Source organism: Semicossyphus pulcher, unplaced genomic scaffold (genome assembly GCF_022749685.1).
Source record: "Semicossyphus pulcher isolate SPU_LCO1_2020_fin unplaced genomic scaffold, fSemPul1.0.p SCAF_19, whole genome shotgun sequence".
Classification (NCBI taxonomy): Eukaryota; Metazoa; Chordata; class Actinopteri; order Labriformes; family Labridae; genus Semicossyphus; species Semicossyphus pulcher.
This window is the reverse complement of record NW_027211692.1, coordinates 11,042,033-11,069,237: the sequence shown is the minus strand read 5'-3', so window position 1 is coordinate 11,069,237 and position 27,205 is coordinate 11,042,033. Positions and strand designations below refer to the sequence as shown.

At 40.9% G+C, this 27,205-nt stretch overlaps 4 protein-coding genes across 4 annotated transcripts; 2 read left to right on the top strand and 2 right to left on the bottom strand.

Annotated features, from left to right (window-relative positions):
- The first annotated feature begins 446 nt into the window (after positions 1-446).
- LOC138597240 (extracellular calcium-sensing receptor-like) lies at positions 447-4,714 on the top strand. The gene is made up of 9 exons (XM_069668815.1): positions 447-586; positions 780-1,074; positions 1,163-1,249; positions 1,449-1,718; positions 1,997-2,203; positions 2,281-2,556; positions 3,262-3,489; positions 3,587-3,710; positions 3,801-4,714. Exons 1-9 carry the CDS (start codon positions 483-485, stop codon positions 4,712-4,714), a joined length of 2,505 nt encoding a protein of 834 aa, XP_069524916.1. The 5' UTR covers positions 447-482.
- Positions 4,715-7,069: 2,355 nt separating this feature from the next.
- On the top strand, positions 7,070-10,801 carry LOC138596817 (extracellular calcium-sensing receptor-like). Its single transcript, XM_069668232.1, has 9 exons — positions 7,070-7,209; positions 7,403-7,697; positions 7,786-7,872; positions 8,048-8,317; positions 8,628-8,834; positions 8,912-9,187; positions 9,363-9,590; positions 9,689-9,812; positions 9,888-10,801. The coding sequence occupies exons 1-9, from the start codon at positions 7,106-7,108 to the stop codon at positions 10,799-10,801; spliced, it is 2,505 nt and encodes an 834-aa protein (XP_069524333.1). The 5' UTR covers positions 7,070-7,105.
- Positions 10,802-13,429: 2,628 nt separating this feature from the next.
- On the bottom strand, positions 13,430-17,595 carry LOC138596780 (extracellular calcium-sensing receptor-like). Its single transcript, XM_069668132.1, has 8 exons — positions 17,552-17,595; positions 16,827-17,121; positions 16,452-16,741; positions 15,960-16,255; positions 15,374-15,579; positions 15,039-15,260; positions 14,406-14,529; positions 13,430-14,331 (listed from the first exon to the last, which is right to left on the bottom strand). The coding sequence occupies exons 1-8, from the start codon at positions 17,578-17,580 to the stop codon at positions 13,430-13,432; spliced, it is 2,364 nt and encodes a 787-aa protein (XP_069524233.1). The 5' UTR covers positions 17,581-17,595.
- A 5,329-nt stretch (positions 17,596-22,924) lies between these two features.
- Positions 22,925-27,205, bottom strand: LOC138596767 (extracellular calcium-sensing receptor-like). Its single transcript, XM_069668117.1, has 8 exons — positions 27,162-27,205; positions 26,355-26,649; positions 25,982-26,271; positions 25,489-25,784; positions 24,902-25,107; positions 24,567-24,788; positions 23,918-24,041; positions 22,925-23,843 (listed from the first exon to the last, which is right to left on the bottom strand). The coding sequence occupies exons 1-8, from the start codon at positions 27,188-27,190 to the stop codon at positions 22,942-22,944; spliced, it is 2,364 nt and encodes a 787-aa protein (XP_069524218.1). The 5' UTR covers positions 27,191-27,205; the 3' UTR covers positions 22,925-22,941.

Genomic DNA, 27,205 nt, shown 5'->3' with positions numbered 1-27,205 from the left:
TTTCCTGAAGGGGCATTATTTATTTGACCTTTTCATGATTTGAATTAAAGTGTTTGGGAATTGGCCTTTCACTGTTAATTTCAAACTATAATTATAGAATATTTTAAGAATGTGATTAAAAAAAATAATAATAATAATTCAATTATCAGATAATATTATATTATGTGATAAACAAAAATTTGACAGTGAGGCTTATTAATGTGTAATAGACCCTGCCTCTACATCACCTACAGAACTGGGTGGTGTAAGAGATTAAATAAACAATGACGTATATCAAAGGGGGGGAAATAGTTGTATATATAACACTGACTGTGCAAATAGATTAGAAAACAGGTGAAAGGAGGAGGGAAGTTATGGGTACATTTTTTGGCATACGCCTGTGTGTCTTGTTTTTGTTTTCTTCCTCTTTCCTACTGCCTGTGTGTTTGTCTCTTTCCCAATCTTGTAATTTACGGAGAGGGTTTCATCTCAATGGTTTGCACATGCCCGGTGATGTGGTTCTGGGTGGACTGTTTGAGGTCCATTACTCATCCATCTTCCCAGAGCTTTCCTTCACCTCTGAGCCAAATCAGCCAAGGTGCCAAGGGTGAGTTTCACACAGCTGAAAATTTAGTGAATTATTCATCGCTCTCTCGAGTTATGGGAGTAACTAACATGAAATAACTGCTGAGGATTTTGTCATGAATTCATGACAATACGAGTGTTCATGTGTTTTTGTACTCAGTTGTAATGGTGACACATTATCTGTTGTTTGGTAATGTTGACTTTTTGTGTGTTAGCTTTGATATTCTAGGATTCAGGTTTGCTTACACCATGGCCTTTGCTATTAATGAGATCAACAGACACTCAAACCTGCTACCAAATGTGACTCTGGGATATAGTCTGTATGACAACTGTGGCACGCTTGGAATTTCATTTCGGGCTTCATTGTCTCTGGCCAGTGGTCAAGAGGAGCAATTTCTTTTGGATGAGACCTGTGTGGGGTCACCTCCAGTCCTGGGGATCGTGGGTGATTCATACTCAACGTTTACTATTGCCATGTCAAGTGTGATAGGCTTATACAAACTGCCCATTGTAAGTAACTTATATTCTTTATTTTTGAATATTCAAAGTTTACTGAATGGGTCCACACACCCCTCGTTCATACACATGTCTCTCACAGGTGAGTTACTTTGCCACGTGTCCCTGTCTGAGTGATCGGCAACGCTTTCCATCTTTCTTCAGGACAATTCCAAGTGACGCTTTCCAGGTACTCTAGAGCAGCAAATTAAATACTTTAGAATATACTTACCTGCATGATATTTTCACTTCCTTGTATGTATCAAAAACAAAGTATATGGGCTTTATGTGTCACCAAGAACCTATGTGGATTTGATGATGCACATGATGATTGTTCTTGTCAAATGAGTTCTAAAGATATAGTCTCTGTTTTTTCCCAATATAATAAGGTGCGTGCTATGATCCAGATTCTAAACCACTTCAGCTGGACTTGGGTAGGCCTTCTGGTCAGTGATGATGATTATGGACTACACGCTGCCCGGTCCTTTCAATCTGACTTAGCACAGTCTGGTGGAGGTTGTCTGGCCTACTTAGAGATCTTGCCGTGGGGCAATGACCCAGCCGAACTCAGAAGGATTGTGGATTTGATAAAAACATCCACATCCCGTGTGGTGATTGTGTTTGCACATGAGACCCACATGACTCACCTCATGGAAGAGGTAAGACTTTAAAAAGTGTTTATGACTGCTGTTGATCTGATGATTTCAAATGATCATATATACACAGGGGTATGTTATAGTTATTTTGACTTTTAAAACTTGATCTTGCTTTTATTTCCTTTTGTTCTGAAATACAGTTATATGAATTAGAGTATGTGATGGTATAAACCACTGTGTAATATTAGGATTCAACCAAAAGACTAAATGGAAAATTTGTCACATAATATTCACTTGAGTGTCACTGTGACCTAACAATTTATGTATGGTGTGTTGTACAGGTGGTGAGGCAAAATGTAACAGGCCGACAGTGGATGGCAAGTGAAGCCTGGACAGTATCCACTGTGCTCCAAACCCCACAGATCATGCCATACTTGGGTGGCACACTGGGCATCGCCATTCGTCGAGGGGAAATACCAGGGCTCAGGGAATTCCTCTTACAAATACGTCCCGACCAACAATACAACAACACCTACGGAAATAGCTTAGTAATGGCCCTTTTCTTTACATCAGCACGAAAAGGTCACATTGTCATCATAATTATAATCTTGATTTCTTCTCTCAGGTGAAGCAGTTTTGGGAGTTCACATTTCAGTGTAGATTTGCACCCCCTCCAGCAGGTTGGCTGGAAGCTGGGGGAGCACTATGCACTGGGCAGGAAGATCTGGAGAGTGTGGGGACAGAGTTGTTGGATGTGTCAGAGCTCAGGCCCGAGTACAATGTGTACAAGGCTGTGTATTCTCTGGCGTATGCCCTCGATGACTTGCTGCGCTGTGTGCCGGGGCGAGGGCCTTTCAGTGAGCACAGCTGTGCCAGTTTGCAAAGACTGGAGCCTTGGCAGGTGTGGTATAAGTTTACACTCCACCCGTTTTTTATTCTTAAATGCTGTTTGTACGGTGGCTGAGAGTTTCTGCAATGTTGTTCAATGTCTGTATATATTTTAGATTTATGTAGGCTACTCTGCCGTTTAATGTTAGGCTTACATAAATATGAAAATATGAAGACATTGCCCAACATTACGCACTTGGATCAAATACATAGTGATAGTAATAATAATTAATATTTATCCAGCAAACAAGGTTTCAATTACTTCTCAAATGGGCAGGTACTCCCACATGCATAAGGTTGTGCAACAACAATAACAAACTGGAGACATTATTCTGCCCATTTTCGCTCACTTCTTTTATGGCTTTTGTTTTTGTGTTTCAGCTTTTTGTATTTGTGTTTTCAAAATTTTCAAAGTGTTTCGGACATATAGAGTTTGTTCAAAACCTCACTGAGTGGTGTTTTCCATCAAAGGCAGTTATTATAGAGTTGTATATGTATATATAGTACAATACTATTTACTATAAAATAATACAATAAATAGTAAAGTATTATGTTCCACACCAGTACACTTTCTAAAAAGTTACTAACCCTTTTTGATCTAATTCATGACACTCTGCCCCTTTTTCAAATTTGATAAGTAACAAGTGAATTATAAAAGGATTACATTGGGTAGTTTGTTGTATCATTATTGTTTGTGTCTTTTCTCGCCCATCTGTAGCTTACACATTATTTGCAAAACGTCAACTTTACCACACAATTTGGTGATCAAGTGTCATTTGATAAGAATGGTGATCCCTTGCCAATCTATGACATCATTAACTGGGTGTGGCTCCCTGATGGAAGAACTATAGTTCAGAATGTGGGTGAGGTTAAGAGGTCAGACTCTAAAGGTGAAGACCTCAAAATTGTTGAAGACAAAATCTCCTGGAACTTTAAATCAAAAAAGGTAAGTTCTGTTTGTTCAGAAACTATTTCCTATTTTGGACGGAGGAGCAAAGAAATTTACAATCAACATGGTGACAGATTTAATTTCCCCCGTGCAGCCACCTCGGTCAGTGTGCAGTGAGAGCTGTCTCCCAGGTACCCGCATGGCAAGACAGAAGGGGAAACCTCTGTGTTGTTTTGACTGCATCCTGTGTTCTGAGGGCAAGATTAGCAATAAAACTAGTGAGTTTTCATCTTCAATATTGTTTTTACTCTAAGGATATTATCTTATGTACAAAGCAATGTACTTCATGGACTTCCCCTTTTTTTCAGACTCCATGGAGTGCACCAGTTGTCCAGAGGACTTCTGGTCCAGCCCTCAGCGTGACCACTGTGTTCCTAAGAAAACAGAGTTTCTCTCGTACCATGAGCCTTTGGGTATCTGCTTGACAGCTGCCTCATTGCTGGGTACTTTTATCTGTGCTGTTGTACTTGGAATCTTCAGCTATCATAAACATACACCCATGGTACGCGCCAACAATTCAGAACTGAGTTTCCTGCTCTTGGTGTCACTAAAACTTTGCTTCCTGTGCTCACTGCTCTTCATTGGCCGCCCCAGACTATGGACATGCCAGCTGAGACATGCAGCATTTGGGATCAGCTTTGTGCTTTGCATCTCATGCATCCTGGTGAAAACCATGGTGGTTCTGGCTGTGTTCAAGGCCTCCAAGCCAGGAGGTGGGGAGGTTCTGAAGTGGTTTGGTGCTGTGCAACAGAGAGGGACAATTCTGGTTCTTACATCTATCCAGGCAGCAATTTGCACAACTTGGCTTGTGTCTTCCTCTCCAACTCCACATAAAAACACTCAGTACCACAATGACAAGATAGTGTATGAGTGTGTAGTTGGGTCCACAGTTGGCTTTGCAGTTCTGCTTGGCTATATTGGCCTTTTGGCTATCCTCAGCTGCCTCTTAGCATTTCTGGCAAGAAATCTTCCTGACAACTTCAATGAAGCCAAACTCATCACTTTCAGTATGCTCATCTTCTGTGCTGTGTGGGTGGCCTTTGTCCCTGCGTATGTCAACTCACCAGGCAAATATGCAGATGCAGTGGAGATATTTGCCATCCTGGCCTCCAGTTTTGGCCTCTTGGTGGCGCTGTTTGGACCCAAATGTTACATAATCCTGTTGAGACCAGAGAGAAACACAAAGAAAGCAATCATGGGTCGAGGAACCCCTAAGTCATAAAAGGTTGTGTAATGCACACTGGCATGACAGTTTTAAGGTAGTTTTTCTCAGATATTCCTGTAATTCTTTTATACACAGATTTTTATCTGTTCTCTTAACTGTTCAATTGTTTTAACCTGAATTTGTCAAAGGGATGTGATTGTATTTAATGTTGGTCCAGGGTTGTAATGAGGGATGATTTATCCAGGAACATTTCCTACATGGCTAACTTACCTCGTGAAGCTCCAGAGCCAGGGCGATGCATCAAGGTGAACCACATTTCAAAGTATTGGAAAAATAGCAATTCTAAAAACATCCTCAATATTCACCTGCCATGACAGATCCCAAAGAGGGTGTTTATTATTAGAGATAGACCGATATGGTTTTTTCAGGGCCGATACCGATACCGATTATTAGTAGTCAAAGAGGCCAATAACCGATATTTGGAGCCGATATTCATTTGCAGTAAAAGTGAAAATATTGGCGTCAAAATTTTGAATAATACAAACTCCAACACTTAACTTTGTTTAAATGCCTTTAAGCATATGTTTATTAAACAAACAAACAAAAAGCGCAGGGAGTTCCCAGGGTCAGCAGCATCTCTTATAAAGTTAACTGAAAATTTAAATAAATAAATAAATAACTTACTGAAGTTTTATTAAGTAAATAAAACAAAGTTAAATAAAATTTGCAAAGAAATGAACTTTTTCTCCTCTTCACCGTGTGTGTGAGCAGTCTGCACTGTTATCGGCCGTCGGATAAAAAAAAAAAAATGTTTTTTTTTTGTTGTTTTTTTTAAAGGCCGATGCTGACATGCGTCAAAATGCCGAATATCAGCGCCAATAATCAGCCCGGCCGATAATCGGTCGATCCCTATTTATTATATGCACTTTATTAAACATTATCATAAACTGTAACTGAAAACTGTGGGACTACATACTGCTAAAATGCAATAAAGACAATCTTTCACGCTCACATTCACACCTATGGGCAATTTAGAGTCAACAATTAACGTAAGGAGCATGTCTTTGGACTTTGGGAGGAAGCTGGGGTACCCGGAGGGAACCCATGCATGCACGGGGAAAACATGCAAACTCCACATGGAAAGGCCCACTTCATCTGAACCGGGATTCGAACTAGGAACATGGAAGGAGACCTCGGGACAAATCCAGAGCTTGCTGGAGGAATTATTTATCCCGTGTCCAGGTGTGTCCTTTTTGTCTGACTTAGTATTCATTTCTCTTATTAATTCTGAGCCATAAGGTCACATGGCCTCAATGCTTTTGGCAAAAAAAAAAGGCATTTTTCTTTATAAAAAAAGATTATAGAAATTAAGTGAATAACACCAAAGCATTTAAGTTTAGTGGGAAACTTAAAACCTAGAGTTAACCTTGAGGTTATCTTGATAACCCCAAATCCTGCTTTGTAGTATACTCCCCGGGGTGCCAGGGAGAATATACGTTGACATTATCGCAAAAAAAGGAAATATATATATATACGTATATATATTGAAAAGAATGTAGTAAACAACTTTCTGTAGTTACAGTAACTTGCCAGAACTGTGAAGGCTCAATTTTAACGTAATTTAAATTCAAAGAATCACATTTTATTTTAAACTTTTATCCCAAAACATTGCATAAGGAAATGTATATGTAAATAGTAAATCTTTGTAATTGTTGGTATTATTTCAAAAAATAAATCCTACTGTAGGTATTAGTGATAAGGAATTGTTGCTATTTGTTCCTAAATAAGAGACTTTGGAATAAGGCTTGGTATACTGCTACCACCTACTGGACTTCAAAGCTAGGGTGTGTTGTATGCACGTTTTTTTGCTGATTCAACGTTGAGTATTTTTGATGCTTAGCTGATTTGTATTAATTACCTTCAATTAAAATAAATTAGATTATTCCATCACTAACTTCTGCATTACTTTCCTGAAGGGGCATTATTTATTTGACCTTTTCATGATTTGAATTAAAGTGTTTGGGAATTGGCCTTTCGCTGTTAATTTCAAACTATAATTATAGAATATTTTAAGAATGTGATTTAAAAAAATAATAATAATAATTCAATTATCAGATAATATTATATTATGTGATAAACAAAAATTTGACAGTGAGGCTTATTAATGTGTAATAGACCCTGCCTCTACATCACCTACAGAACTGGGTGGTGTAAGAGATTAAATAAACAATGACGTATATAAAAGGGGAGGACATAGTTGTATATATAACACTGACTGTGCAAATAGATTAGAAAACAGGTGAAAGGAGGAGGGAAGTTATGGGTACATTTTTTGGAATACGCCTGTGTGTCTTGTTTTTGTTTTCTTCCTCTTTCTTACTGCCTGTGTGTTTGTCTCTTTCCCAATCTTGTAATTTACGGAGACGGTTTCATCTCAATGGTTTGCACATGCCCGGTGATGTGGTTCTGGGTGGACTGTTTGAGGTCCATTACTCATCCATCTTCCCAGAGCTTTCCTTCACCTCTGAGCCAAATCAGCCAAGGTGCCAAGGGTGAGTTTCACACAGCTGAAAATGTAGTTAATTATTCTTCTCTCCTTTGAGTTAGCAGAGAAACTAACATGAAATAACTGCTGAGGATTTTGTCATGAATTAATGACAATACGAGTGTTCATGTGTTTTTCTACTCAGTTGTAATGGTGACACATTATCTGTTGTTTGGTAATGTTGACTTTTTGTGTGTTAGCTTTGATATTCTAGGATTCAGGCATGCTCACACCATGGCCTTTGCTATTAATGAGATCAACAGAAACTCAAACCTGCTACCAAATGTGACTCTGGGATATAGTCTGTACGACAGCTGTGCCACACTTGGAATTTCATTTCGGGCTTCATTGTCTCTGGCCAGTGGTCAAGAGGAGCAATTTCTTTTGGATGAGACCTGTGTGGGGTCACCTCCAGTCCTGGGGATTGTGGGTGATTCATACTCAACGTTTACGATTGCCATGTCAAGCGTGATAGGCTTATACAAACTGCCCATTGTAAGTAACTTATATTCTTTATTTTTGAATATTCAAAGTTTATTGAATGGGTCCACACACCCCTCGTTCATACACATGTCTCTCACAGGTGAGTTACTTTGCCACGTGTCCCTGTCTGAGTGATCGGCAACGCTTTCCATCTTTCTTCAGGACAATACCAAGTGACACTTTCCAGGTGCTCTAGAGCAGCAAATCAAATACTTTAGAATATACTTACCTGCATGATATTTTCACTTCCTTGTATGTGTCCAAAAAAAGCGTATGGGCTTTATGTGTCATTAGGAACCTATGTGGATTTGATGATGCACATGATGATTGTTTTAGTCTCTGTTTTTTCCCAATATAATAAGGTGCGTGCTATGATCCAGATTCTAAACCACTTCAGCTGGACTTGGGTGGGCCTTCTGGTCAGTGATGATGATTATGGACTACACGCTGCCCAGTCCTTTCAATCTGACTTAGCACAGTCTGGTGGAGGTTGTCTGGCCTACTTAGAGATCTTGCCGTGGGGCAATGACCCAGCCGAACTCAGAAGGATTGTGGATTTGATAAAAACATCCACATCCCGTGTGGTGATTGTGTTTGCACATGAGACCCACATGATTCACCTCATGGAAGAGGTAAGACTTTAAAAAGTGTTTATTACTGCTGATGATTTGATGATTTAAAATGATCATATACACCTGTTTGTTATTGCTATTTTGTGCTGCTCTTGTTTAATACTTATAATTGTTTTGACTTTTTAAACTTGATCTTGCTTTTATTACCTTTTGTTCTGGAAATACAGTTATAATATAAAGAGTATTTAATTGGTATAAACCACCGTGTAAATTTTAGGATTCAACCAAAAGACTAAATGCAAAATTCGTCACATAATATTCACTTGAGTGTCACTGTGACCTAACAATTTATGTATGGTGTGCTGTACAGGTGGTGAGGCAAAATGTAACAGGCCGACAGTGGATGGCAAGTGAAGCCTGGACAGCATCCACTGTGCTCCAAACCCCACAGATCATGCCATACTTGGGTGGCACACTGGGCATCGCCATTCGTCGAGGGGAAATACCAGGGCTCAGGGAATTCCTCCTACAAATACGTCCCGACCAACAATACAACAACACCTACGGAAATAGCTTAGTAATGGCCCTTTTCTTTACATCAGCACGAAAAGGTCACATTGTCATCATAATTATAATCTTGATTTCTTCTCTCAGGTGAAGCAGTTTTGGGAGTTCACATTTCAGTGTAGATTTGCACCCCTTCCAGCAGGTTGGCTGGAAGCTGGAGGAGCACTATGCACTGGGCAGGAAGATCTGGAGAGTGTGGGGACAGAGTTGTTGGATGTGTCAGAGCTCAGGCCCGAGTACAATGTGTACAAGGCCGTGTATTCTCTGGCGTATGCCCTCGATGACATGCTGCGCTGTGTGCCCGGGAGAGGGCCTTTCAGTGGGCACAGCTGTGCCAGTTTGCAAAGACTGGAGCCGTGGCAGGTGTGGTATAAGTTTACACTCCACCTGTTTTCATTTTAAAATGCTGTTTCACATGATGAGGGGCCAATAAAGTGGTGTTTGCCATCAAAGAGAGTTAGCAAGTTAATTTTGAAGGGATTACATTGGGTAGTTTGTTGTACCATTCATGTTTGTGTCTTTTCTCACCCATCTGTAGCTTGCACATTATTTGCAAAAGGTCAACTTCACCACATCATTTGGTGATCAAGTGTCATTTGATGAGAATGGTGATGCCCTACCAATCTATGATATCATGAACTGGGTGTGGCTCCCTGACGGAAGAACAAAGGTTCAAAGTGTAGGTGAGGTTAAGAGGTCAGACTCTGAAGGTGAAGAACTCAAGATTGTTGAAGACAAAATCTTCTGGAACTTTGAATCCAAAGAGGTTATTTCTGTTACATTTTGGGGGGGAGGGGTTTGGAATTTGGAAAAATTACTATCACAGTGTGGTGGAATTAAAGACACTGGATTTCTTTCCCACAGCCACCTCGGTCAGTGTGCAGTGAGAACTGTCCTCCAGGAACCCGCATGGCAAGAAAGAAGGGTGAACCTGAGTGCTGTTTCGACTGTATCCCCTGTTCTGATGGAAAATTCAGCAATACAACTGGTTGGTCTTCATTTTTTAAACAACTTTGGAGACGAAATATAAAAATGTATCTCAATAAGGCCCTTCTTTTTTCAGACTCCATGGAGTGCACCAGTTGTCCAGAGGACTTCTGGTCCAACACCCGTCATGACAACTGTGTTCCTAAGAAAACAGAGTTTCTCTCTTACCATGAGCCTTTGGGTATCTGCTTGACAACCACATCATTACTGGGTACTTTTATCTGTGCTGTTGTCCTGGCGATCTTCACGTATCATCGCAGCACCCCCATGGTACGCGCCAACAATTCAGAACTGAGTTTCCTGCTCTTGGTGTCACTAAAACTTTGCTTCCTGTGCTCACTGCTCTTCATTGGCCGTCCCAGACTATGGACATGCCAGCTGAGACATGCTGCATTTGGGATCATCTTTGTGCTTTGTGTCTCATGCATCCTGGTGAAAACCATGGTGGTTCTGGCTGTGTTCAAGGCCTCCAAGCCAGGAGGTGGGGAGGTTCTGAAGTGGTTTGGTGCTTTGCAACAGAGAGGGACAGTTCTGGTTCTTACATCTATCCAGGCAGCAATTTGCACAACTTGGCTTGTGTCTTCCTCTCCAACTCCACATAAAAACACTCAGTACCACAATGACAAGATAGTGTATGAGTGTGTAGTTGGGTCCACAGTTGGCTTTGCAGTTCTGCTTGGCTATATTGGCCTTTTGGCTATCCTCAGCTTCCTCTTAGCATTTCTGGCAAGAAATCTTCCTGACAACTTCAATGAGGCCAAACTCATCACATTCAGTATGATCATCTTCTGTGCTGTGTGGGTGGCCTTTGTCCCTGCGTATGTCAACTCACCAGGCAAATATGCAGATGCAGTGGAGATATTTGCCATCCTGGCCTCCAGTTTTGGCCTCTTGGTGGCGCTGTTTGGACCCAAATGTTACATAATCCTGCTGAGACCAGAGAGGAACACAAAGAAAGCAATCATGGGTCGAGGTACCACAAAGTCATAAAACATTGTGTAATGCACACTGGCATGACAGTTACAGGGTTGTTTTTCTCAGATATTGCTTTAATTCTTTCATCCATCCATTTTCATTTGTCCTCTTCACTGTCCAATAATTGTACTAAATCTAATTTGGAAACCTTCCTGGAGCAGAGAGAAATTTGAAAAAAAGCACAGGAGCTGAAAAGTGATGATGTCAAAGGGATGTGATTGTTTTTAATGGTGGTCCAAGATTGTAATGAGTGATGATTTAGGCCTATATAGGAACATTTCCGACCAAGTTACCTCATGCAGCTCTAGAACCAGAGCCATGCATCAAGGTGAACCATTGGCCTCTTAAAAACATCCTCATTATTCACCTGCCATATCAGATCCCAAGGGGTTTTCCAGTGTTTGTGTGCACATCATGGACTGAATAAAAAAGATGGACAACATGACAGCTCTGTAAAAGTGAAGCCAAAACAATTCGAGCACCCCCTGTTGACTGGTTGCAGTATACTTCATAATGCCTGCCTCCTCCATGTTAACAGATGGGACATGAATCAAAATATAAAATCAAAATAAGCGTCAAATACATTTTTCTCAAACATGGTTTCTGTCATTATAGTTAGTTCTTATCTTGCTGATTTGCACGTCGTCCATCTTTATATACATCATTCATGCAGATTATAAAATATTATTATAAACTGTGACTGAATACTGTGGGACTAAATATTGCTCAAATTAAATTAAACAAATATGCTGCCACATCTTTCTTGCTTCCTGGTCTTCAACATTATCCCTTTAATATCACAGATGCTTCTGGAAAAAAACTGACAAGACAAGATTTCTGATGCTCAACTGTATGATACATGGTCACATTGTTGTGTCAATACCTCAGTCTATAACCCATCACACTTCATCAAAGTATAATATGCATAATCTTTTACAAACCATAGATACTTAATTAAGATCTAATATGTCAGTATAATGAATTACATCTTTTTTACATGCTAAGTTTACATTTACACCTCCAATCTAACCATTTTACTGTCTTTTGACATGGCAGGACAAGAGTTTGCTCTTGGGAGAACATTTCTGGCTATAATCATTTCTTATAATATACTGTGTAATAAGTGGGGCGCCTTTTTGTGCAGCAAACAAGCATTCTCATTATGTAGACTTAAGGTGGTGATCCACGTATCAACTTTTACATCAACAGACGACGTAAACATCAACGAGCAACATGATGAGACACAGGGCAACAGGCCTATTGGCATTGGGCAACAAGGCTTTCTGTACTCCTCCGTTCCAGTCACAACTACGGCGTTACCAAGGCAACTCCTAGTACGAGTGCAATTTAAGCTAGCGCAAACGACCTAATACAACTCTGCTAACTGACAAATGTCACGGCGATAAACCATCGCAAATATGTTTTTAGTTTATATTCAATTATTTTACCTGACAGATGTTATCCACAAATTCACTTACCAGTGTAAAGTTTTATCAGGATAAGTTCCTTCTCCTCGGTCAACTGCGCTCAGACTTCTTCTTCTTCTATGGTTTTTATTGGCGGTTGGCAACCGACTTAAGGTGCATTATCGCCACCTACTGGACTGGAGTGTGGGGCAGTAGATTGGCAGAAAAATAAAACATAATCAAAAAATAAAAATAAAATAAATAAATAGATAAATAAATAAATAACTAAAAAAAAAAAAAAAAAAAAAAGTAGAATACAAACAAAACCGAACCCTGCGCTCAGACGGACGCCATTGTTCAGAACATTTTTCAGGCCACAGACATCACATGACCAAAACTCTGGGCTGGGATTGGAGCATTTCTGATTCAGTAATTCTGTATGCTGACCACAAGAGGTCGCTGCTGATCTGACATTTCAAGATAAGAGGAGGTGGACCTTTTTTAACATAAAAGTGTTCAGTTAACATCGACGTGGTCTTAATTTGATTTGTGTATCACCACCTTAGTTATTTTGTCAAGCAGTATTATTATTGAAACATCAGTCTATGAATATTTGAGATAGGACTCATTAAGCAACATACTGTATTAGTATTCATTTTTACTTTATTTATTCACTTTGTTACATTTTCAGGATATTATAAACAATTATTTGGTAAATAAAAAAATCCATCCATTGTCTACACCTCTTGTCCTGTTCAGGGCCGCGGGGGTCTGGAGCTAAACCCAGCTGTCATTGGGCGAGAGGCGGGGTACACCCTGGACTGATCGCCAGTCAAACACAGGGCTGACACATAGAGACAGACAACCTTTCACACTCAAACTCACACTATGGGCAAGTTTTGAGTCACCAATGAATCTAACGAGCACGTCTTTGGGCTGTGGGAGGAACCCACGCATGTACAGGGAGAACATGCAAACTCCACACAGAAAGGCCCACTTTGTCCAAACCGGGATTCAAACTAGGAATCTTCAAGCTGTGAGGCAACAGCGACAGCGCTACCCACTGCACCACGTGGCAGCCTAAACAATTATTCTTCAAATAAAAACAAGAAAATCAAATTTTTTAGATTAAGTAGCACATTGACATGATGACTTATTCTAATCAACTAGAAGAAGACTCAGGTGTGCATGGACTAAGTTCTATACTGTATGTTGCCATCTCTGTAATTTCCAAACATCAGAAGTCTTTGCTCATTAAATGTTTCTTGGTGTTCTTCTCTGGCTTAAACAGTATGATGAAACACTTTGGAGCAAAAATACACAGAATGAGTCCAAAACTAGAGGCCAGAATGGCAAATATCTCCACAGCTACTGTGAACTTCCCAGGAGAGCTGACGTATGCTGGGATAAAAGTGATCCAGACAGCACAGAATATTAGCATGCTGAAGGTGATAAGCTTGGCTTCATTAAAATTATCAGGTAGTTTCCGGGCTAGCACAGCTAACACAAAGCAAAAGATAGCTAGCAGGCCTATGTAGCCGAGCACAGCCCAGAATCCAATAGCTGAGCCGAGTGCACACTCCAGGATGATTCTCTCCTTGTATGTGGTTAGGTTTTTCAATGGAAAAGGGGGACTCAGAACCAACCAAATAGTACATATTAATACTTGAATAAAAGTGAAAAACACTACCGTCATTCTTTGCTGTGGGGGACCAAACCATTTCATCATATTACTACCTGGTAGTGTTGCTTTGAAGGCCATTAACACTACCATAGTCTTTCCCAGGACACAAGAGATACAGAGAACAAAGGTGATGCCAAACGCTGTGTGTCTCAGCATGCAGGACCACTCAGAGGGGGCTCCAATGAAAGTCAATGAACATAAGAAACACAGAGTCAGGGAGAAGAGCAGCAGGAAGCTCAGCTCAGAGTTGTTGGCCCTGACTATCGGAGTTGTCCTGTGGCGAAGGAACACAGCTGCTGTTATGATGGCCAGACAGGCACCTCCAACTGAGAAGGCAGCCAGGATTATTCCTAGGATCTCGTTATAGGAAAGAAACTCTACAGGCTTAGGGAAACATGTGTCTCTCCCTGCGTTAGGCCAGAACTCCTTAGAACAAGGGGAGCAATCAGAGGAATCTGAAAGGATGAATCAAAAGGAGCTGTTAGCAAATTAAGCAGTATATTTAACTGTTGAAATGCATACAAAATACCTGTTGCATTGCTAATTTCTCCCTCAGGACAGGGGATACAATCATAACAGCAGATGGGCTTTCCTTTTTGTAGCACTTTACGAGTTCCTGGAGGACAGCTGGCGGTGCACACTGACACCGGCACCTGGAATATAGATGCAAACACACTCACACAGGATAGGATCTTTTTATGTGTTATGCACTATGGCCATACTGCTCATTCTGGCTGTGAATAGATGTAATAATTCATTTTAATAAAAATAATGTTGATACACATTATTTGTTTTGTGTTTAAGGACCTTCTTAAATTCAGCTCAAGCTAAAAATAGGCTTCAGTAATCAGATAAAGAAGATTATTTATTTTGATACTCTTCCACACTTTGTAGGCAAATCATTTTATTCTGACAACTCTTTAGTGCATCCCAGACTCCTAAAGTATCACATCATTTGAACTTTGGACAGCAGTTTGCACAGACAAGACAGGGAATTCTGTCCCCAATCACTTATACAGTATATAATCTATAGAATTAGTGGATCTCTTTGCAACCAGTATTGCCACATGGGACAGAGACCTAAAAAAGATATCATACCCATTCAGATCACCTAAGTTGGAATTTATGTATGTCAAATTGTTGCTTTGGGCTTCCTCCTTACCTGTGTGCCACCCTCCACCCAGGTGAGGTTCCTGTTGATGCGGAACTCCTGACCCACCGGCAGCGATGCATCATAGTGTCCTACTTTCACCAGCTCAATGCTGCCACTCTCACTTTTTTGCCAGTTAACCAGCTCATAAATGGCCACAGGGTCCCCATTGGAATCAAATGACACGTCGTAACCATTTTGGGAAAAATTTACTTTCTTCAGCTGAGTAAGAACCTGTGAGGAGGAAGTAAAGTCAGTCGGTGAGGGTACAATAAAACATCTCACTTCATGAAGGTTTTTACAATGAAAAAGGTCACTGAGGTGTTCACTTATTTGTTTCAACTGACCTGATGGGACTTTATCCTGGTGAATTTGTCACATTGAATGGTGGAGTTTGTGTCATGACACACTGCATTGTGCATGGCGTGTGCAATTGCATAAACAGCCTTATACACCATGTTAGTGATTCGGAGCTGAGAGGTGTCGGTGTACGGGCTCTGGAGCGTGTGTATGTCTTCAGTTCCATCACACACATGCGCATCTTTGTCTGCAACTAAAAAAAACACAGAGGAAGATGAAATTACATTATTCTTCTTTCTCATGTGTTTGCACATATCTGTATTGTTGTAAAGTAAAACATTCTAAATTGTGTCATTCAATTTTAAACCACTGTTGTGCAGACATGTATTTAACTCATTTATTCAAATAACTGCTAATTCAGGTTGTGCCAGGCCTTATTTTGTTCTTTTGTTCACCTCAAGACAATCAGACTATTTAAACAGGCAAAAATATCCATCCCTAATTCCCTTTAATACGTAACTGACCTTTAGTCTTTTAATGTTTTAATGTGTTTAAAATGATCTAAAGTCACTGTCAGTATATAGCCTAATTCATCTACATTGACGGTTATGGATACATATTCCATTTTCTCACTTTTTCCCAGCCTGCACTTGAATGCATCTTCCCAGAACTCAGTAAGCACCGGAGAGGCAGCCACTTCAGAGGGAGAGAGATCCAGCAAGAAGTCTCTGAAACCTGGGATGACTGACTGCTGAATGCCAAATCCAATGGCTCCAGCACAGAAGCTGAACCTCAGCATGTCTGGGTCAGTGACCCAGGACTCACTGCCTATCCACTGGCGAGGTGGAGAGGGCTGGAGAGACAGCTCTTCTAACAGGATCCTCATGTCTCCAGAGGCTGCAAACGCCACAACAACAACGGCTGTCGACCTGAGGAGACATCATGGTGGATTATTTTATACTTTTATAAACATTAAATGTACTGATATGTATCAACATTATGTATGTTGTATGTATGACAACATCAATAATAATTATGAGATAGATCAACCTTATTCAATAGAACATACAACTAAATTTGTGATTTTATGTGCAGTGTGGAACACATAATCTGTAATGTATAAACCTGCGGATAACTTCAGCCACTCTCTGGATCCTGCTGCGCGGGTTGCTCCGATAGAAAGCTTCAGAGTACTCCACACAGATCCCCTCCTTCCTCGCTGCGTTCAGGAAAGACGCCATGCCATTATTGCCATAGTCCGAATCCGACCGGACAGCACCGATCCAAGTCCAGCCAAAATGTTTGACTAACTTTGCAAGTGCGTCAGCCTGAAACTGGTCACTGGGGATTGTCCTGAAGAAATTCGGGTACTGTTGCTTATCAGACAGGCATGCGCACGTGGCAAAGTGGCTCACCTACGGAAAACAGATTGATCATTTAACGGAAAGTACAAAGAAATAGCATTAGCGCACATTAAATAAAGTGAAATTCTATATTTACTTGAGGGATGTTATAGGAGCCGATGACGCGCGACATGCTAATAGATGGCGTAGATCCAGACTCACCAACGATAGCCATCACCATACCGGATTGCGTGCAATTTTCTCCGGTGTAAAACACCGGGTCCAGGCCATTTGCCAGCTGGAATGCCACGTGCACCGCCACGGGCACTGAGGCGCACGAGTCGTGGATCTGGTATCCGAGCTGGATGCCCGGCAGCAGCTCCGTGCTGTTGTTTATCTCCTCGATGGCGAAGATCATTGCGCGCGAGAAGCGCAGCTCACGGGAGTCAAAGCTGCACACAGACACTCGTGTCACTGTTGAAATGCAGGCCTACGTATTACAATGGAAATTCACAATTTTAAGAGAAACACACATTAAAGGAGAACCGTTTTTCATGTAGCCTACGGACAATAACCGATAAATGCGCCGCATCTCTGCACCAGAACCAACATTTAAAACACAGGATAGGATATTAGTCCAAAATTGAAGTCATTTAACAGCATTGATTAGTCAACTTTATCACAATTCTTACTTGTTTTAATATGTTAAATAATTTAATACTGATTTGTCACTGGTAAAAAAAAATCTGTTAATTAATCTCTTGAAGTTTTGGATAGAAGACAAAAGCTTTGCAACATAATTCTTAACACATCATACAATTCAAAACATTTTCATCCCCACACTCCCTCACACCTGATGTTGCACTTCTCCCCCTTACTAACCTCCCTGTGCACCTGAGTGGCTCAGGCATGGTGGTGTAGATATGCATCACTGTGTGCATGAAGTAGTGTATGGAGAAAACACCCCCAATAACGTAGTCACCATCCAGTGAGAACACAGGTTGACGAGCGATACCCTGGAGCTTACATTTCACAGATGAGGCCTCAGTGCTGAGCCCGGCACCAGCCCTTTGTTTCAGAACACCCCTAAAACTATTCATGGCAAGAGCTGAATTCAGCTCACACAAACCAAAAGACAGGATCAGGCCAATACAGAGAGCTGAGACCTCCATCCCTCAGGTGTCTGTGTGTTAGCATACTCTTGTTTGCACTGGTTTATATATTCAGAGAAAAACTTCCCTCCTTCTACTGTACGTCAGCTTTCATCATGGAGGGGATGCACCCTGTAGTCCATGGGCCTAATGTGTAATATAATCTCCATGTAGTGTCCCTGTTTCTTCCCTCCCCATGTAAACCTGCTGTTTGAATCACCAAGTATCTTTCAGATGTCACTGTTTGAACAAATAACATAATGTTTCATTATGATATATTTGAAAATGATATCTAGTAACTCTAAAACCTGACTTTACTGCAAATAATCTAATGAATCGAACAGTTGAAAATGGTTGATAAAATCATTTTCATAACAAAGGGTCTGACAGATTACATTTATTACTCTGCTTTGTAGAAAACTGTCAGGATAATGGGGTATGGGACGCAATTGCGGACAAGGGGCGTCTTAAAGTTATCCCAGAGGGATAACCACAAAAATCGCAAGTGATTATAGAGAGGGGAAAAACTAAACAAGAACGAACTCCCTTTACAAAATATCACTCCGATAAGGGGAAACTAAACCACTGCTGCTGAGCAGCTGACAAGAAACTTTCAGGGAGACCAAGGACACACTTCTAAACCAGAGCACAATAGCTGCCGGTGATGCCTTAAAAGAGAAATACCACAGGCTGGGGTAGAAAAGACCTGCCCAGCACCAACAAACTACTTGAGAGAGAACTAGAAATGGTCTGCAAATCGCACAGAAAGGGAACACACTAGGAGAACCATGTCACTACCTCTGATGGTGAGATAATGAGTCAGCACAGAGAACTGGAACCCAAGGATATATATATAGGCTTCCCACACCTGGTCTAAATCAGGGGCAATTAGACACACACACACCTGACCCTGTTTAGAGCGTCGACTGTGCACGTTCTTGATATTAACGCTACGCGTATGTAAGATGCAGTGTGCACATGAACGGTAGGGGCAGTGTAGAGGCAGAGGGGATGTGACAAGGTCTTATCAGGCTTGTCAGTGTCTTCTTCATTTTCCTCATCTTGTAAATTAAGGAGACAATTTAATCTTAATGGGATGCACAAGCCAGGCGATGTGATTTTAGGCGGGCTGTTTGAAGTCCACTACACCGCTGTCTTTCCTGAACTGACATTCACCTCAAAGCCAAATCAGTTCAGCTGTCAAGGGTAAGTGCCAATCTAATGTACCAGACAGCAGAGATAATAATATTAAAGCATATTACTTTTTAATTAATAATTATATTTTGTGTGATAGGTTTGACCCTATAGGGTTCAGGCATGCTATGACCATGGCCTTTGCTATTGATGAGATCAACAGAAACTCCAACCTACTTCCTAACGTGACTCTGGGATACAGTCTGTATGACAACTGTGCCACACTTGTAATTGGATTCAGTGCTGCCTTGTCATTAACCAGCGGTAGAGAGGAACAGTTTGTGCTTCAGGAAAACTGTTTGGGGACCCCTCCAGTCCTGGGGATTGTGGGTGATTCCTTCTCAACATTTTCTATCGCCACCTCTGATGTGATAGGTTTATTCAAATTGCCCATTGTAAGTTGCCTTACCTCATTTTTTGCTGTACTTCAGTGCTTTATTTGATTTCAAATTCCTAAATGGTCGGGTGGGACATAAACAATAAATCTCAGCTCAAGATTTCTAATAAGGCTTTAATTTCTGAGCAGGTTTTATTTTATTTTAGTTTGATGTCAAAATACTGATTACTGATTGTTAAATAGTTCAAAACATTTGAATGTTTTTACTGACCTTTGCATATTGTGTGTCTCTTTATAGGTGAGTTATTTTGCCACATGTTCCTGCTTGAGTGATCGCCAAAGGTTTCCATCCTTCTTTAGAACAATTCCAAGTGATGCTTTCCAGGTAACTCTTTTCTTACAAATCACAACTGCAAGAAAAGTTTTTTGTTATGGGAAGTGAACCTCAAAAAATGTCCTTCAAATTTAACAAACCTTTAGTGTGGTACAGAAAAGTACTTTATTTTTGTTTTGGATTTACTGTGAGACATAAATCAGTCAGATTCTTCTGAAAAATGATTCCTACCTGTACACTAATCCCTCATCTTTGTGTTAAATTAGGTGCGTGCAATGATTCAGATTCTGAAACGCTTTGGCTGGACCTGGGCAGGGCTGCTGGTCAGTGATGATGACTATGGACTCCATGTTGCTCAGTCCTTTCAATCTGACTTGGCGCAGTCTGGTGGAGGTTGTCTGGCCTACTCAGAGATTTTACCCTGGGGCAATGACCTGACTGAACTGAAGAGGATTGTAGAAGTGATGAAGAAATCAACTGCTCGTGTGGTCATTGTGTTTGCACATCAGATCCACATGATTCAACTAATGGAAGAGGTATCTATCGATCTATATAGAGTAAAAACCCTGGGGGGGGGGGGTGTAACTGCCTTTGTTTACAGGTAGGAGTGACCATGTCTTTGCACAAGACACTGATAAGGTTGGCAGAGAGAATTCAACTATTTGTGTAATGTGCCCAACCTTACTATGCCAAAACTGGCTGGAGAAGTTAGTAGTGACTGGGACCACATACAGTATAATAGCAATTGACCAGGAGCAAGTGCCTCATTGCTGGGCACTTTAATCTGTGCTGTTGTACTTGGAATCTTCAGCTATCATAAACATACACCCATGGTACACGCCAACAATTCAGAACTGAGTTTCCTGCTCTTGGTGTCCCTACTACTGCAGATAAAGTGGAGATATCTGCCATCCTGGCCTCCAGTTTTGGCCTCTTGGTGGCGCTGTTTGGACCCAAATGTTACATAATCCTGCTGAGACCAGAGAGGAACACAAAGAAAGCAATCATGGGTCGAGGTACCACAAAGTCATAAAACGTTGTTTAATGCACACTGGCATGACAGTTACAGGGTCGTTTTTCTCAGATATTCCTTTAATTTTTTTATACATCCATTTGTATTTGTCCTCTTCACTGTCCAATAATTGTACTAAATTGGATGATTTAGGCCTATATAGGAACATTTCTTACCAAGTTACCTCATGCAGCTGTAGAACCAGAGCCATGCATCAAGGTGAACCATTGGCCTCTTAAAAACATCCTCATTATTCACCTGCCATATCAGATCCCAAGGGGTTTTCCAGTGTTTATGTGCGCATCATAGACAGTATAAAAAAAATGGACGACATGATAGCTCTGTAAAAGTGAAGTCAAAACAATTCGAGCACCCCCTGTTGACTGTCTGCAGTATAGGTCATAAAGCCCGCCTCCTCCATGTAAACAGATGGGACATGAATCAAAATATAAAATCAAAATAAGCGTCAAATACATTTTTCTCAAACATGGTTTCTGTCATTATAGTTAGTTCTTATCTTGCTGATTTGCACGTCGTCCATCTTTATATACATCATTCATGCAGATTATAAAATATTATTATAAACTGTGACTGAATACTGTGGGACTAAATATGGCTAAAATTAAATTAAACAAATATGCTGCTACATCTTTCTTGCTTCCTGGTCTTCAACATTATCCCTTTAATATCACAGATGCTTCTGGAAAAAAAACTGATGGACAAGATTTCTGATACTCAACTGTAGGATACATGGTCACATGGTTGTGTCAATACCTCAGTCTATAACCCATCACACTTCATCAAAGTATAATATGCATAATTACAAGTTTACATTTACACCTCCAATCTTACCATTTTACTGTCTCTTGACATGGCAGGACAAGAGTTTGCAAACACTGTGGGAGAACATTTCTGGCTATAATCATTTCTTATAATATACTGTGTAATAAGTGAGGAGCCTTTTTGTGCAGCAAACAAGCATTCTCATTGTGTAGACATAAGGTGATGATCAACGTATCAACTTTTACATCAACAGACGACGCAAACATCTACGAGCAACATGATGAGACACAGGGCAATAGGCCTATTGGCATTGGACAACAAGGCTCTCTGTACTGCTCCGTTCCAGTCACAACTACGGCGTTACCAAGGCAACTCCTAGTACGAGTGCAATTTAAGCTAGCGCAAACGATCTAATACAACTCTGCTCACTGACAAATGTCACGGCAATAAACCATCTCAAATATGTTTTTAGTTTATATCCAATTATTTTACCTGACAGATGTTATCCACAAATTCACTTACCAGTGTAAAGTCTTATCAGGATAAGTTCCTTCTCCTCGGTCCACTGCGCTCAGACGGCCGCCATTGTTCAGAACATTTTTCAGGCCACAGACATCACATGACAAAACATCTGGGCTGGGATTAGAGCATTTCTGATGTAATTCTGTATGTTGACCACAAGAGGTCGCTGCTGATCTGACATTTCCAGATAAGAGTAGGTGGACCTTTTTTAATATAAAAGTGTTCAGTTAACATTGACGTGGTCTTAATTTGATTCGTGTATCATCACCTTTAGTTACTTTGTCAAGCAGTATTTTTATTGAAACATCAGTCTATGAATATTTGAGATAGGACTCATTAAGCAACATACTGTATTTGGATTAATTTTTACTTTATTTATTCTATTTGTTACATTTTCAGGATATTATAAACAATTATTTGGTAAATAAAAAAATCCATCCATCGTCTACACCTCTTATCCTGTTCAGGGCCGCGGGGGTCTGGAGCTAAACCCAGCTGTCATTGGGCGAGAGGCGGGGTACACCCTGGACTGATCGCCAGTCAATCACAGGGCTGACACATAGAGACAGACAACCTTTCACGCTCAAACTCAAACTATGGGCAAGTTTAGAGTCACCATTTGACCTAAGGAGCACGTCTTTGGGCTGTGGGAGGAACCCACGCATGTACAGGGAGAACATGCAAACTCCACACAGAAAGGCCCACTTCGTCCGAACCGGGATTCAAACTATGAAACTTCCAGCTGTGAGGTAACAGCGCTAACCACTGCACCACGTGGCAGCCTAAACAACTATTCTTCAAATAAAAACAAGAAAATCACATTTTTTAGATTAAGTAGCACATTGACATGATGACTTATTCTAATCAACTAGAAGAAGACTCAGGTGTGCATGGACTAAGTTATATACTGTATGTTGCCATCTCTATTATTTCCAAACATCAGAAGTCTTTGCTCATTAAATGTTTCTTGGTGTTCTTCTCTGGCTTAAACAGTATGATGAAACACTTTGGAGCAAAAATACACAGAATGAGTCCAAAACTAGAGGCCAGAATGGCAAATATCTCCACAGCTACTGTGAACTTCCCAGGAGAGCTGACGTATGCTGGGATAAAAGTGATCCAGACAGCACAGAATATTAGCATGCTGAAGGTGATAAGCTTGGCTTCATTAAAATTATCAGGTAGTTTCCGGGCTAGCACAGCTAACACAAAGCAAAAGATAGCTAGCAGGCCTATGTAGCCGAGCACAGCCCAGAATCCAATAGCTGAGCCGAGTGCACACTCCAGGATGATTCTCTCCTTGTATGTGGTTAGGTTTTTCAATGGAAAAGGGGGACTCAGAACCAACCAAATAGTACATATTAATACTTGAATAAAAGTGAAAAACACTACAGTCATTCTTTGCTGTAGGGGACCAAACCATTTCATTATGTTACTACCTGGTAGTGTTGCTTTGAAGGCCATTAACACTACTAGAGTCTTTCCCAGGACACAAGAGATACAGAGAACAAAGGTGATGCCAAACGCTGTGTGTCTCAGCATGCAGGACCACTCAGAGGGGGCTCCAATGAAAGTCAATGAACATAAGAAACACAGAGTCAGGGAGAAGAGCAGCAGGAAGCTCAGCTCAGAGTTGTTGGCCCTGACTATCGGAGTTGTCCTGTGGCGAAGGAACACGGCTGCTGTTATGATGGCCAGACAGGCACCTCCAACTGAGAAGGCAGCCAGGATTATTCCTAGGACCTCGTTATAGGAAAGAAACTCTACAGGCTTAGGGAAACATGTGTCTCTCCCTGCGTTAGGCCAGAACTCCTTAGAACAAGGGGAGCAATCAGAGGAATCTGAAAGGATGAATCAAAAGGAGCTGTTAGCAAATTTAGCAGTATATTTAACTGTTGAAATGCATAAAAAATACCTGTTGCATTGCTAATTTCTCCCTCAGGACAGGGGATACAATCATAACAGCAGATGGGCTTTCCGTTTTGCAGCACTTTACGAGTTCCTGGAGGACAGCTGGCGGTGCACACTGACACCGGCACCTGGAATATAGATGCAAACACACTCACACAGGATAGGATCTTATTATGTGTTGTTGTGCACTATGGCCATACTGCTCATTCTGGCTGTGAAGAAATGTATTAATTCATTTAAATTAGAATTAATGTTGATACACATTATTTGTTTTGTGTTTAAGGACCTTCTTAAATTCAGCTCAAGCTAAAAATAGGCTTCAGTAATCAGATAAAGAGGAGGTTATTTATTTTGATACTCTTCCACACTTTGTAGGCAAATATAAAGAGATCATTTTATTCTGACAACTCTTTTGTGCATCCCAGACTCCTAAAGTATCACATTATTTGAACTTTGGACAGCAGTTTGCACAGACAAGACAGGGAATTCTGTCCCCAATCACTTATACAGTAGATAATCTATAGAATTAGTGGATCTCTTTGCAACCAGTATTGCCACATGGGACAGAGACCTAAAAAAGATATCATACCCATTCAGATCACCTAAGTCGGAATTTATGTATGTCAAATTGTTGCTTTGGGCTTCCTCCTTACCTGTGTGCCACCCTCCACCCAGGTGAGGTTCCTGTTGATGCGGAACTCCTGACCCACCGGCAGCGATGCATCATAGTGTCCTACTTTCACCAGCTCAATGCTGCCACTCTCACTTTTTTGCCAGTTAACCAGCTCATAAATGGCCACAGGATCCCCATTGGAATCAAATGACACATCGTAACCATTTTGGGAAAAGTTTACTTTCTTCAGCTGAGTAAGAACCTGTGAGGAGGAAGTAAAGTCAGTCGGTGAGGGTAGAATAAAACATCTCACTTCATGAAGGTTTTTACAATGAAAAAGGTCACTGAGGTGTTCACTTATTTGTTTCAACTGACCTGATGGGACTTTATCCTGGTGAATTTGTCACATTGAGTGGTGGAGTTTGTGTCATGACACACTGCATTGTGAATGGCGTGTGCTATTGCATAAACAGCCTTATACACCATGTTAGTGATTCGGAGCTGAGAGGTGTCGGTGTACGGGCTCTGGAGCGTGTGTATGTCTTCAGTTCCATCACACACATGCGCATCTTTGTCTGCAACTAAAAAAAACACAGAGGAAGATGAAATTACATTATTCTTCTTTCTCATGTTTTTGCACATATCTGTATTGTTGTAAAGTAAAACATTCTAAATTGTGTCATTCAATTTTAAACCACTGTTGTGCAGACATGTATTTAGCTAATTTTATTCAAATAACTGCTAATTCAGGTTGTGTCAGGCCTTATTTTGTTCTTTTGTTCACCTCAAGACAATCAGACTATTTAAACAGGCAAAAATATCCATCCCTAATTCCTTTTAATACCAAACTGACCTTTAGTCTTTTAATGTTTTAATGTGTTTAAAATGATCTAAAGTCACTGTCAGTATATAGCCTAATTCATCTACATTTACGGTTATGGATACATATTCCATTTTCTCACTTTTTCCCAGCCTGCACTTGAATGCATCTTCCCAGAACTCAGTAAGCACCGGAGAGGCAGCCACTTCAGAGGGAGAGAGATCCAGCAAGAAGTCTCTGAAACCTGGGATGACTGACTGCTGAATGCCAAATCCAATGGCTCCAGCACAGAAACTGAACCTCAGCATGACCGGGTCGGTGACCCAGGACTCACTGCCTATCCATTGGCGAGGTGGAGAGGGCTGGAGAGACAGCTCTTCTAACAGGATCCTCATGTCTCCATTAGATGCAAACGCCACAACAACAACGGCTGTCGACCTGAGGAGACATCATGGTGGATTTTTTTTATAATTTTATAAACATTAAATGTACTGATATGTATCAACATTATGTATGTTGTATGTATGACAACATCAATAATAATTATGAGATAGATCAACCTTATTCAATAGAACATACAACTAAATTTGTGATTTTATGTGCAGTGTGGAACACATAATCTGTAATGTATAAACCTGCGGATAACTTCAGCCACTCTCTGGATCCTGCTGCGTGGGTTGCTTCGATAGAAAGCTTCAGAGTACTCCACACAGATCCCCTCCTTCCTCGCTGCGTTCAGGAAAGACGCCATGCCATTATTGCCATAGTCCGAATCCGACCGGACAGCACCGATCCAAGTCCAGCCAAAATGTTTGACCAACTTTGCTAGTGCGTCAGCCTGAAACTGGTCACTGGGGATTGTCCTGAAGAAATTCGGGTACTGTTGCTTATCAGACAGGCATGCGCACGTGGCAAAGTGGCTCACCTAGGAAAACAGAATCATCATTTAATGGAAACACAAAGACATAGCATTAGCGCACATTAAATAAAGTGAAATTCTATATTTACTTGAGGGATGTTATAGGAGCCGAATACGCGCGACATGCTAATAGATGGCGTAGATCCAGACTCACCAACGATACCCATCACCATACCGGATTGCGTGCAATTTTCTCCGGTATAAAACACCGGGTCCAGGCCATTTGCCAGCTGGAATGCCACTTTCACCGCCACGGGCACTGAGGCGCACGAGTCGTGGATCTGGTATCCGAGCTGGATGCCCGGCAGCAGCTCCGTGCTGTTGTTTATCTCCTCGATGGCGAAGATCATTGCGCGCGAGAAGCGCAGCTCACGGGAGTGAAAGCTGCACACAGACACTCGTGTCACTGTTGAAATGCAGGCCTACGTATTACAATGGAAATTCACAATTTTAAGAGAAACACACATTAAAGGAGAACCGTTTTTCATGTAGCCTACGGACAATAACCGATAAATGCGCCGCATCTCTGCACCAGAACCAACATTTAAAACACAGGATAGGATATTAGTCCAAAATTGAAGTCATTTAAAAGCAATGATTAGTCAACTTTATCACAATTCTTACTTGTTTTAATATGTAAAATATTTTAAAATCAATAATAGCTCACACCTTGCTTTATTTCCACTACAGGAACACAAATGTCAATAATCTATTTTCTGTCATAAAGCTAAATACTGATTTGTCACTGGTAAAACAAAATCTGTTAATTAATCTCTTGAAGTTTTGGATAGAAGACAAAAGCTTTGCAACATAATTCTTAACACATCATACAATTCAAAACATTTTCATCCCCACACTCTCTCACACCTGATGTCGCACTTCTCCCCCTTACTAACCTCCCTGAGCACCTGAGTGGCTCAGGCATGGTGGTGTAGATATG

Excerpts from the sequence above, each read along its gene's own strand:
- LOC138597240 (XM_069668815.1), top strand. The coding sequence starts at position 483 with ATGCCCGGTGATGTGGTTCTGGGTGGACTGTTTGAGGTCCATTACTCA. Across the intron at positions 1,075-1,162 it reads GCTTATACAAACTGCCCATT|GTGAGTTACTTTGCCACGTG; the intron begins GTAAGTAACTTA and ends TGTCTCTCACAG. Across the intron at positions 1,719-1,996 it reads TGACTCACCTCATGGAAGAG|GTGGTGAGGCAAAATGTAAC; the intron begins GTAAGACTTTAA and ends TGTGTTGTACAG.
- LOC138596817 (XM_069668232.1), top strand. The coding sequence starts at position 7,106 with ATGCCCGGTGATGTGGTTCTGGGTGGACTGTTTGAGGTCCATTACTCA. Across the intron at positions 7,698-7,785 it reads GCTTATACAAACTGCCCATT|GTGAGTTACTTTGCCACGTG; the intron begins GTAAGTAACTTA and ends TGTCTCTCACAG. Across the intron at positions 8,835-8,911 it reads ACACCTACGGAAATAGCTTA|GTGAAGCAGTTTTGGGAGTT; the intron begins GTAATGGCCCTT and ends TTCTTCTCTCAG.
- LOC138596780 (XM_069668132.1), bottom strand. The coding sequence starts at position 17,580 with ATGCCTGAGCCACTCAGGTGCACAGGGAG. Across the intron at positions 15,580-15,959 it reads CAAGTGCAGGCTGGGAAAAA|TTGCAGACAAAGATGCGCAT; the intron begins GTGAGAAAATGG and ends TGTTTTTTTTAG. Across the intron at positions 15,261-15,373 it reads CCAGGATAAAGTCCCATCAG|GTTCTTACTCAGCTGAAGAA; the intron begins GTCAGTTGAAAC and ends TCCTCCTCACAG.
- LOC138596767 (XM_069668117.1), bottom strand. The coding sequence starts at position 27,190 with ATGCCTGAGCCACTCAGGTGCTCAGGGAG. Across the intron at positions 24,789-24,901 it reads CCAGGATAAAGTCCCATCAG|GTTCTTACTCAGCTGAAGAA; the intron begins GTCAGTTGAAAC and ends TCCTCCTCACAG. Across the intron at positions 24,042-24,566 it reads GGGTGGAGGGTGGCACACAG|GTGCCGGTGTCAGTGTGCAC; the intron begins GTAAGGAGGAAG and ends TCTATATTCCAG.